Genomic DNA, 11,716 nt, shown 5'->3' on the forward strand with positions numbered 1-11,716 from the left:
AACAAACATTTACACATTTCCTTCTCGCTGGACATGGCCTAAGGGGTGTCTGCAGTTTCTCAACACACAATTGTTGTACCCCAGTCACAGGCCTGAACACACTCATTTATCCAGGGACACCAGCCCCGTGTCAAAATCACACACACATAAATCTCATGCACAGCTTTGCATGAGTTCCTGCTTGCAAGGTAACAACCTGTCACGTGCGCACACATGCACACCCAATTATGAATGGAGAGCAACCCAGAAATACAACATGTGGTTATATACCAGCACTCATAATCACATATATGTACATTGTTGATGCATACATGATTTAAACTCACAGACCCACTGTTGTTCAAATACAAATGCTCATGTGCGCTCACAGTAGTTTTCAAAGTTACGCTTACATTCACACAATAGGCTTATAGGTGTGCATGTACAGCTATACACCCAAACCCACATTTGCACACCACACCATTATCTGGTAAGTTTTACATCAGAACACTTATACACAGGTACACACACAATTACACCCCTCCATGCATAAGAAAAGCTGAATGTTCAAACCCGCATAAGACTAATTCTAGGGTGGCAGTTTTATATATATATATATATATATATATATATATATATATATATATATATACACACACACACACACAGACACACACACACACGGCTTGGGCCCAGGGCAGGCCCATGTCTGATTCATATGTATCCGTGATGTGCATACACAGAGACCCAGGTCCCTGGTGAGAACATATTCCGGGTGATGGCTTCTGGGCTCGAACCACTGATACAAGTCTTTGGCTTCATCTCCTCTCTCAGAACACCCTGCTGTGAGCACCATGAGCATACAACGCCTGTTAGATTGTTCCATCCAGCCTTTGGGCAGAAAGAACCATGGATCTGAGGACAGCATGAGAGATGGCCTGGAGTTAAGATGGTCTCTGATGAGGCCAGGACAGGCGTGAGGGTGCCAGCCTGTGGGATGGGTGGCAGGGCCTTTGTATTCAAGTCTTCAAGGGGTCAGTTCCGTGGATCAGGGGAGGATTAAATGGGGTGGGCATGGCATTGTGGGAAGAGCACCAATACAGGGTGGGGTCCCTTTGGCCAGGGTCCCTCTTTCCTCTTACTTGGGGTGAAAAAGCTGCCCTCCTTACTAGATAGTTTCTGGGGCCTCTTTCTCATTGCTATACAATTTCTCTGTGATAAGCTTAGATTAAAGCAGGAGGAAGTGCAAACACAAAAAAGAGTGTCCTGACATTTGGGGCCAGGGAGGGGGGTTGAAAACCTGGAAAGAGTCACCAGAGAAAAATTTCTACCCAAGGATCCTTACAGGAAAAGGCTCAACATTCTCAAATCTTCCAGGCTTTGTGCCAACACCCTATGCTCCTGGAGACTTGGTGTTTGAGGTTCTTGGACCTTTTGTGCCCGGAATCGGTGCCCAAGGCCCATCCTCAGGTCCAGCAAGGAGAGTGGTGTGGAGAAGAGTGGGTCAGAGGAGGGCAATGTTCTCGGTGTCCTAGAGGGACCTGAGTGCGGGATAAATTCCCAGAAGTGGGAGTCAGACATAAGAAGGACTTCCCAGCTCTCAGAGAAAAATCCCTGACTACCAGAAGTGACTGACACACACCAGACCAGGTGCTCATCACCCCCTCTCTGGGTTCTTTCCAGGTGGCATAGCTACACAACATCTCGACCTGACAAGCAGGAGACCCAGCTGCTCTGAGAAGTGACTGCCCAGAGCCCCATGGCTGTAAGTGGCCGAGCCAGGCCACAGAAGCCAAGTCCAGTGGGCTATCTCATAAAGCTGGGCGGCCCCGTGGCCACTCCCTGTGCAGGAAGGGAAGGAGCAGACCTGCTTTCCAGGGCTTGGACTTCCTGGAGAGCCTCTGGGCCCTTGGGAATCTCCCTCTGCCGACCAAGTCCTCAGAATTCTCTGGGAGGAACAGGCATGCACACACTCTCACACTCACACACACACTGTCCTATGACAGCTTCTACATTTGGAGCTGACAGATGTGCAAGGTAACAGCTCGGCAACGCCTGTGCAGCTGAGGCCCTGGCGTCGCGAACGGGATTATTTCCAGCAAGGCTCAGGGCGGCTGCGTGAGTGCATGCCCGGGGTGTGTGTGTGTGTGAGTGTGTGTATGTGAGAGAGAGAGGGAGGGGGGAGAGAGAGAGAGGGAGTATGAGCGTGTGTGAGTGTGTGAGGGTGTGTGGCTTCTCCCGCCATCTCTCTCCCTTCGTCTAAATCTGTCTTACTACATTTTCGAATCTTTCTGCCTGTTTCCTCCCTGTGTTTCTGTCCCTCTCTCTATCTTCCTCTCTCACTGTCCAGCTCGCCCTGTCTCCGTCTTTGACTCTCACGGTGTCTGCTTTTGTTTTTCTGCCTGGATGCTCCAGAGCAGAGAGGGAACTTACCTCCTCTCAACTCCTCACTTTGCCCCTGGTCCCTTTCGTGTGTCACCTGGGCAAGCCTCAAGGAGGGACTCTTAGAAAAAGCTCATTTTGTTCCACAAAATGATGCAGCTGTCCCTGTCCTTTGCATAGGGCTCCTGCCCTGGGGGTCAGATAGGGGGATCTGGGGCTGTCCTTTGGCAGTCCTGTGGACTAAGAGGCTGCTAGACAGCTTTCAGGTTAGTTAGCTGAGGAACCACGCTGAGCCGCTGAGGTCAGCTGGGGGAGGAGCCCCCAAGGGATAGGCATTTCCTTCTCTCTCCCTTCCTCCTTTCCCCCAGCTCCTCACTGAAAAAAGAAGTCCGGGACTCTCCCGGTTCACACGAAGGGCTCTTAGGGCTGAAGATGGAGTTACCATGGATGAAAGGAGAGACAAAGGGTGAGGCAGGGGAGGCTGGCTGGGAAGTAACAATCATTCCCTGGTGGGAGTGGGCTCTACTTCAAAAGTCTGAGACAACATCTGTGCTGCTCCCCGCCTCCCAGCACCACAGGTGGGAGACCTCAGGACTGGGGAGTGGGGCAAGGATGGCTCGCTCCAGGCTCAGAGCCCTACCCTCCATCGGCTCCCCCAGCTAACCCCAGAGGTTCAGAGTGATTCCTCAGCTGGTTTCCAGCAAGCTGTCTAGTGGCTTCTGGTCCACTCCCCTGCTTTTACACCCCAGATCATGAGAGATGATGTGAGGGCTGGAGAGGTGCCACCTCATGGGGTCTCTACCCCAGGGGACTTGGAGTCATCTTCACTCACCTCCCTGTCATCACACGGGAGCCCAGTAGCGAGGGCATGCCTGGGCGCTTTTGGGTGTGCTCACCTGCCATATGAGTCAGAATTATCGCATGCATGCTAGCCTATGAGGCCATGTTCTATGGGAAAGGACGAAGGTGAAGGAGGCCAGGAGGCAGCATTCCATGGCTCAGCTCTCTGGGGTGAGGCACGGGGAGATGCTAGGATGGAGTACATCCCGGGCGGGTGACCCTGATGGCTGACAACAGACTCAGCACCAGCCTGGGTGTGGGGGCACACGTATGTATTCATGGGAGGAAGGACAGGAATTGGGGATTCGGGGGAACCTCTTGACCAGACTAATCCCAGCTGGTCATGCTCTTGGACACTGGCTTTGGCCTGGAATATTCCCCTCACTGCCCCTGCTCCTTGCAGGCCAGCTGCTGGCCCCAGTGCAGGTATATTAAACACAAAACCAAAAACTGCACAGCGCTCTCACACCAAAGACAAAGAGGAACCTTGTTTGTCTTTTAGCTCATCTATGGCCCTGCTCGCTCCAGCAGCTGGGCCCTGGGCATGTGCAGGCATGTATTTGTGTGTGTGCACTTGCGTGTGCTCATGTGTGCGATGGCCAAGGCCAGGTCATGCGGTCGGGGAACACAGATGGTTAGCCCCTGGAGGGTGGCTGCTTATGGCCTGGAGGCCGCCACAGAAGCCTCCATGCCTCAGTGTGGGTGGACCTGGGGAGGCTGAGTCCAGGGCTGGGAGCAAGGTCTGGGAAATCCCTGAGGGCAGAGACTGTGGGTCACTGAAGAGGCCTCGGGACCTGACAGGAAGAGTGATGCTGCCCATCTCTGATCTCCCCAATTCCCTGGGGGCCCGAGAGTCCAGAATCCTGGGCTGCAGGGAGAGATAGCCCAAGAGAGCACTTCCAAAGCTCTTACATCTCTGGGCTCAGAGAAGGCAAATGTCAGGCATGGGAGGGCCTCGCCACCTCGTGGGGACAAGCGGTACTCCTCACTAAGCCCCTGGCCAACCAGCCTAGAGGGGAGGTACAGAGTCAACCCTGATGATCATCCACAAGGAGCTGGACTGGCACTGCCCACCCTCACACTCCCACAGGAGCAAGGGGCCTGGTGAGGAAACCTACCCACCACCCACCACGTCATGAAAGGCAGCCCAGGCTGCCATAATCCATGGCCTCACCACACTGGAAACACCTCAGACGAAGGTGTCCAGGAAAGAATCTTGGAGTTCACTGCTCTAAGGAAACTGAAGCCCAGAGAGAGAGCAGGGCTCTGCCCAACACCCCACAGCATCTCTGTCATAGACAAGGTAGTGGGACTGAAGGTTCCTGACTCCAAAGTTCACACATTTTCCTGTAAATCCAAGACAAGGTATCCAGACCAGACCCCACCCTCACCTCCAGGAGGCTGAATAGGGGCAGTACAGTGAGAGTTTTTGCCTCAAGTCAGCCAGGGGAGGATGTCTGAACTGTCTAGAGGAGAGGAGGCTTCCAGCAGAGTTCCAGGATGAGCTGGATCTTGATATTTAAAGGCAATAAATAATATTAGCATCTACGGGGCATTTACCACAATGCTAGCACTGTGCTGAACATTTACAAACATTAGGTCACTTAATGTTCAAAATAACCCTTCAGGGTAGGTGCCATTATAATCCACATTTTTCAGATAAGGAAACTGAGGCACAGAGAAGAAACTTGCCCTGGGTTACCAGCTGTGGCAGAGCAGGAACCTGAGCCCAGTGATTTCTACTTCGATGGGGGCATGAGGGCAAGGCATCTGCTGGACCAGGTAAGAGTTCGCCCATTCCCTCCTAGGGGAGCAGGCAGGGCACTGCCAGCTTCAGCCTAGGGCCTGCCCTTCAGCAAAAGGCGTGGCCTCCATGCGCCCTCTGCTGAGCACAAGGAGGAGTTCCCTTCTGCACACTCAGAGGCAGGCTGAGTCCTGGAGTCAGCGGGCAGGGGACCAGGCTTCCTTCTCCCAAATATGGCCAGGGGCCAGGGTGCTGGCTGCAGACCACCACTGCCGTGGAGCTCCCAGCCCAGCCTATGTCTACCAACCTGCACAAGGATTGGCTTGGTTGCAGCCCTGATTTCTCAGAGCTTCCCCTTCTTGGAATCTTGCCCATCTCCCCCAAAGGCATGCTGGTCCTAAGCCCACCCCACTGAGGACCTGGACCATGGGCCAGATGGACAATGCCAAAAGGGCCAATAGCAGCTGGCATCCATTCACAGCACTGCCACGTGGACGGGGGTGGAATTGGCAATCCACAGAGTTGGGGAAAGGACCCAGGCTTTAGGGCCATGTGGAGGGCAGGCTGTAAGCTGGGCCCTAAAAGATGGGTATTCTGAATAGCCCAGGGTGAGAAAAGGGCTATCAAGGCTGGGGTCAGCGTGGGCAACAGCACAAAAAAGCAGGCATGCCGATCGTGGGCAACTTTGGACCTGGGCTTGCCACTGAGTGGGGCCTGATGACTGGAGGCAGATGGCCCCGGGACAGCTCCCTAGGAAATAAGGACAACACCTCACTTTTGCGTTAACTGCCTTGGGAGTGACCTTGGGACCAGTGAACCAGGCAGTCAGTCATAGGCCCTGTATCAGAGGAGAAAGCAAGCATGAAGAAAGGACAATCTGTATTTTATTTGTATCTGCCTTTGGCGTGTATACAGACACCCAGGAGCCCCTTCTCCCAGCCTGGGGGAGGGGTGGTAGATTCTGAAGGAAGGAGACATCAGAGTGAGGACACAAAGTTCAACAGAAGGTCCTGCTACCCTCAGCAAGGGGCATCTATGTGGGCTGGGACATGTACCGTCTGCCCTTCCTCCCATCCAGGCCATCTGCGAATCTACATGGGTCCTCCTATTCGACACCAGATCACTCTTTCCTCTACCCACAGGCTTGCTATGAGCAAGAGACACAGCCTCCTCTCTTCTGTGTTCCAGCTTCTTTTCCTGTTCTTCCCACCCCTTAAGTTCTATTCCTGGGGACAGAGACACCAATACCCATAACCTCTCTCCTAAGCCTCCTTATAACCCAGGGTGCACAGCACAGACTCCTGACAACTGGTAAGGTCAACGACCTGGGAGCTCACAGCTGGCTGTGCCTGAGGGCAGGGCAGCAGGCATGAGTGCTTCTATGTGTAAGGCAGGACTGCCCCTATGGCAGGGTGTGGGGAGCCACAGGGCTCTGGGGTATGTCTGAAAGTGGGGGTGAAAAGGTTCAGGAAGCCAAAAACATGGGCTTATTTGTCATAGAAGTCCACGTGGGCTCCAGACTTGAACTCGTCCTTTTGCAGTAAGCTCAGCAGTTTCTGGGCTGACACCTTGCAATCCACCAGCTTCCCCTTTGCCTTCAGCTCCTGCAGCCCTTTTCGCATGTCTGGGTCCACGGAGGTCTCCCGGGCCAACTGCTGCATGTCTGTGTCCAGAGGACCTAGAGGATGAAAAGGAGACGATGAGGGAACATGGCCAAGGCAGGGACAGAAGGTTTCAGGTCCCTGTTTCATGTCGGGGGTGGGGCTGAGTCAGGTCTGGCCGGAGGAAACACGTCGTCTTGGCTGAAATGTGTGGTCAGGGTTGCCAAAGGCTCCAGTTTGTCACCATCAAGTTCTGGACTGAAATTCAAAAGCCCACTGAACATGGACCCTCTAGACTACCATGTCTAAAACCAAGATTCTCATCTCCTGTCCAACCAGCACCACCTCCTGACATTCCCATTTCTATTAATGAAGTATTCTTTTCCCAGACTCAAAACGTCCATCACTTCCTCCTTCCCTCCCCCATCATCCCCACAGCCAACCAGGCACCAGGTAGGACCCTTCAGCATCTATACATCCCGACAATCAGGCCCTTTTTACAACCTTGCTTCTCTCCCTGCCTCAGCTCCTTCTGTAGCCCTCTACTAAACTCATTCTACTAAAACATCACTGGGGCCCAGCTGCAGTGGCTCACACCTGCAACCCCAGCACTTTGGGAAGCTGAGGCAGGAGGATCACTTGAGGTCAGGAGTTTGAGACCAGCCTGGCCAACATGGTGAAACCCTGTCTCTACTAAAAATACAAAAATTAGCCAGGTGTGGTGGCACATGCCTGTAGTCCCAGCTACTGTGGAGGCTGAGGCACTAGAATTGCCTGAGCCTAGGCCGAGCGCAGTGGCTCACGCCTGTAATCCCAGCACTTTGGGAGGCCGAGGCAGGTGGATCATGAGGTCAGGAGATTGAGACCATCCTGGCTAACACGGTGAAATCCCATCTCTTCTAAAAATACAAAAAATTAGCCGGGCGTGGTGGCGGGCGCTTGTAGTCCCAGCTACTCAGGAGGCTGAGGCCGGAGAATGACGTGAACCTGGGAGGTGGAGCTTGCAGTGGCCGAGATCGTGCCACTGCACTCCAGCCTAGGCAACAGAGTGAGAATCCATCTCAACAAACAAACAAATAAACAAACAAACAAAAACATCACTGGGATCACAACATTCCTCCGCTCAAAACCCCTTAACAGCTTCCCAGTAGCCTGGCCTAATACTCAAGGCATCCTAGTCTGCCCTCCTCTGGGCACACCTACTCTACAGGCAAACCGAAGACCTGCCACGCCCACAGTGAGCCTTCGCACCTTTATTTCCTTTCATCAGGAATGCCTTCCATCTGCCAACAACCAAGGTCAATGTCCAGTTCAGCTACCTCCAATAAAGCCATCTCTAGTCTCCCCACCTAAAGGAATTGTTCCCTTCTTGAACTGTTGCAAGCACGTTCTATTCTTCACATAGGAATCACTCATGCACCCCAGTATTTGCAGTTAATGGTCCTCGAGGGCAGAACATCAGAGAATTCCAGGGTTGGAGGGAGAATTTATCTCCTGGTCCTTGACTATTTTCCAATGACCTGTGCATCCCTGCTGAGAGAGGACTTGCTGCCTTTCCAAACAGCCCATTCTATCTCTGAGCACCTGTTAGAACATTCTTCCTGAGACCGAAATGAAAACCAGACTGGCCTCCGCCTTGGTTCAGGCCCGGGGGACCTCCTGAAAATCTCAGCTCCCTCATAATGCCCAGGGCAGTCTCCTGAGACCAAACGCAGCCATGTGGACTTCTGGAGTCTGCTCTGCTCCTGGCTGTAGCTTACATTTGGTCACTGTTGTTTGTGCAAATCCTTGGGCTGAGCTCAGAGTGGATGATGAGTTGAATGTTGGTTGCGAGAATAATTGTGCATGTGTGTTGGGGGGCAGGGGTGGTAGGGGCTGGGGTACTGGAGAACATGAGGAAGAACTTGAAAGCAAGGTGGGATCCAGCCCTGCCACATCTGTGCTTTGTGCAGGCCATTCTACCTGTCTGCCCAGGGAGTCTGACCCTATTCCCCAGGGACACAGGCTACTGGATCTCTGCCCAAGTTGCTCAGGCTTTCCATGGCTGCTCTGTCACCACCTTCTGATTGCAGCAACCTCAAGCCTAAAAGAGACTCCTCACTATTAAGACAGGGGCGCTGTGGCATCAGAAACTAGACCCAGTATCACAAGACTCCCTGTCCTTTGGCGTTCATGAGAACAAGGGCTCTATTCTATTTATCCCAGAATCCTCAATAGTGTTCCAGCACAGTTCAGCCAGGGATGGTCAGCACTCAACAAAGTCTGTCTGCTCTCCACACAGCTAGCATGTCCTGCAGCTTGCCTTAGTGTAGTGCTTTGCTAGGTGTTAGGAACACACATCTGCATAGTGCAAAGGCTTTCCTGTCAGGGAAGGGAAGGAGGCAAGCAAACATATGCAGACAATACAGTGTAGTCAGTCCTATTTAACAATGAGGCAACACTTCACAGGTCAGGGTCATTTTCACATACAGTATCTCATTCAGTCTTCCCAAGTGCCCTGTGAGGCAGGGAGCGTCTTCCCCATTTCACATGAGGAAGGTCTAGAACTCAAACCCCAGTCTTCTCCCAAACTCCATCTAATACCTCAGACCTTCCTGCCCCACCCTCCAGTCCAAGAAACTCCTCACTCTCTACCAGTATCCCCGGCCCCTGCCACCTCTATTTCCCCTGGGTCTGTATTTCCCCTAAGGGGTGATGGGTCAGGATTCAAGGACAAAATCCTGTGGGTTTTTTCCTGGAGGGGGCGGACTAGGCCGCTTGCCCAGCCCCCAGAGGCGCACCAGTGGGTTCTGGAGGACAGGGACGGCAGGACTTCCCACCTACCTGGGGCATAGTTCAGCACCCTCACATTAGGTTCCTCCAGCGCCAGGACCTGGAACAGCATATCACGAGCAGCCTTTCCTGCACAGTACAGCGCCCAGCCTTTGAAAGGTTGCAGGGCACAGAGGGACGAGATGTTAACCACGGTTCTGTTGAGGCCAGGACTGGCCGGGAAGGCCTTCAGGACGCTGGAAGTCAGGCAGAGCATGGAGGTCAAGTTCAGCGCCCAGTAGTTGTTCACTTGAGTGGAGTCACTCAGGTCCACGAAGCCTTTGGACACATCCCCAAGAGAGCCTGAAAAACCAACCCTTAGGAGTAACTCAGTGCAGGCGGGGCTTTCTTCTTCCCCAGCCCTCCCAAGTTCCTCCAGATATCCTCTTTCCATGCAGACCTAGAGGAGGAAGCTGCCTAGCGCTTCTGAAGAGGCTTCTCTCTTCCCCAGCTCTGCGGAAAGACACAGCTGGGGAACCCAGCGATTCCAAGCTGCAGAATGAGAAGGCACCTGCCTTGCCGTGGGGCTGAAGGAAAGCTCTAGGGGTCCTTTGGAGAAGCAGAGAGTTTACTTGTTTGGAGACTCCAAGCCCTGACTCAGGCCTCCGCCAGAGGGCGCAGAGCAAGGGGCTCGGGAAAGTTCTACAGGCGCTTTGGAAAACCCGGCTGGCCAATCTTCCAGGAAGTGGGGGCAGCCTGTTGTCCCGACGGCACCGAGCCTTCCTGTACACCTCGCCTCCACTTGCTACTCAAGCTGGAACAACTAGGGCTTTAGATTTCTAGGCGTCCTATCTGACCCCCTAGGAGTAGCCCTTAAATTCCCCAGCGGTGGAGGAAGTGGGCGCTCACATGGGGAGTCCGCTCCAGCCCCGGGGTCTTACCCGCGTTGTTGATAAGCAGCAGTCGCTGCAGCCCCTTGGGCCGGGGGAGCTCGCGCAGGGCGCCGAGCAGCTGCTGCAAGCCGGCCTCGGCGCCCAGGTCGGCGGGCACCCGCACCACGCACAGGCCAGACCGCTCGGCGCCCAGCTCGGCCTCCAGTTGCCGCAGCGCCTCGTCGTTGCGGGCGCTAAGGACAAGCACGGAGCCGGGCGACAGCAGCGAGGCCAGGAGCGGGGCCAGCGTCCGGCCGAAGCCGCGGGAGGCCCCGGTCAGCAAGCACACAGCACGCCCCAGCCCGCCCTCCATGCTCCTGTTCTCCGCCGGCGGCGCTGGCACCCGAGACCAGGCAGGAGGCGGTGCGGCCGCGGGGGGCGGGACCGCTACGGGTGTCGGCGGGGCCGCCCTGCCGGGGCGGGGCGGGAACCTCAGGCTTCGGGCCGCGAGCGCCCAGGGGTGCTGGTTCCCTTGGGATCTGGTTCCCTTGGTTGCTGGTGGCGGAAGTCAAACCGTGGGCGGTAGCCCAGTCCGTGCCAAGTGGGACAACAGAGAGGGCCGGCAGGCGCGGCCCACACGGAAAGCCCTAGCCCGGTTCCCAGCGCTGCCGTGTTCTTCGCCCGCAAGCTCAGCCTCTGGCTGGGACGCATGCTCGAATTTCCTCCAGTTCCAGCCCTAACTTCTTTGCACTACTGACCTCTTCCAGGGCAGGCCCTGCACTGGGTGCTGGGCGTCCCTGGTCGTGGCCAGTGAACACCCTGAATGAAGCTTATGCCTGTTTAGGAATTGAAGTCTCTGCTTGTTTGGGAGCTCACCGCTCTCTGGATGACAGGAGCTTCCTCTGGGAGAACCACAGTGGCTCCAGATGATATTAAAACCTTTCCCTTTTACTAGGCTCTGAGCAGCTCCGTGATCCCACCAGTAACCCCTGCTTCTCTGAGATTTCTGACTCCTGTCCCTAAAAGTGTGTTCCCCAGGATTCTGCTCCTGCTCATGCTACAGTCTCCCCGGCAGCAATTCCATCCACTCTCAGCTTCAAGTTTGCACAATCATCTGTCTGTACCTCCAGGCAGGTGCTTCAGAAAAATCCACATTTTTTTTTTTTTCTAGGAGAGGAGGAACGTGAGACAAGTTGGCATGCAGCTACATGTATTAAAAAGGAATCTCTTCATGGTTTCCTTCTTAGGGGCCGAATGGTATTCCATTGTGTATATACATATGTCCAAATATTATGTGTCAGTTTTTAAAAAACGAATCTCTTTAGAGTTTAGTAAGGGCAGTAAGTAACCTCTGATAACTTAGCCCAATTCCCCACAGGGCTGATCCCTCCCCTGGGGCTAAACAGCAAAGTTACTGCCTTTCCACTATTATTGCCAACTCTAAGGAAGAAACAACTTGGAGGAAGGCTTTTTTCTTTTCTTTTTTCTTTTTTTTGACAGAGTCTTGCTCTGTGGCCCAAACTGAAGTGCAGAGGTGTGATCACAGT

General features: G+C 54.0%; 1 protein-coding gene across 1 annotated transcript; it reads right to left on the reverse strand.

The window, feature by feature from the left end:
• Nucleotides 1-5,811: 5,811 nt before the first annotated feature.
• On the reverse strand, nt 5,812-10,879 carry SPR (sepiapterin reductase). The gene is made up of 3 exons (XM_003808190.5): nt 10,239-10,879; nt 9,370-9,660; nt 5,812-6,623 (listed from the first exon to the last, which is right to left on the reverse strand). Exons 1-3 carry the CDS (start codon nt 10,540-10,542, stop codon nt 6,433-6,435), a joined length of 786 nt encoding a protein of 261 aa, XP_003808238.1. The 5' UTR covers nt 10,543-10,879; the 3' UTR covers nt 5,812-6,432.
• Nucleotides 10,880-11,716: the final 837 nt, after the last annotated feature.

The sequence above is a fragment of the Pan paniscus genome, chromosome 12, assembly GCF_029289425.2.
Source record: "Pan paniscus chromosome 12, NHGRI_mPanPan1-v2.0_pri, whole genome shotgun sequence".
Taxonomy (NCBI): Eukaryota; Metazoa; Chordata; class Mammalia; order Primates; family Hominidae; genus Pan; species Pan paniscus.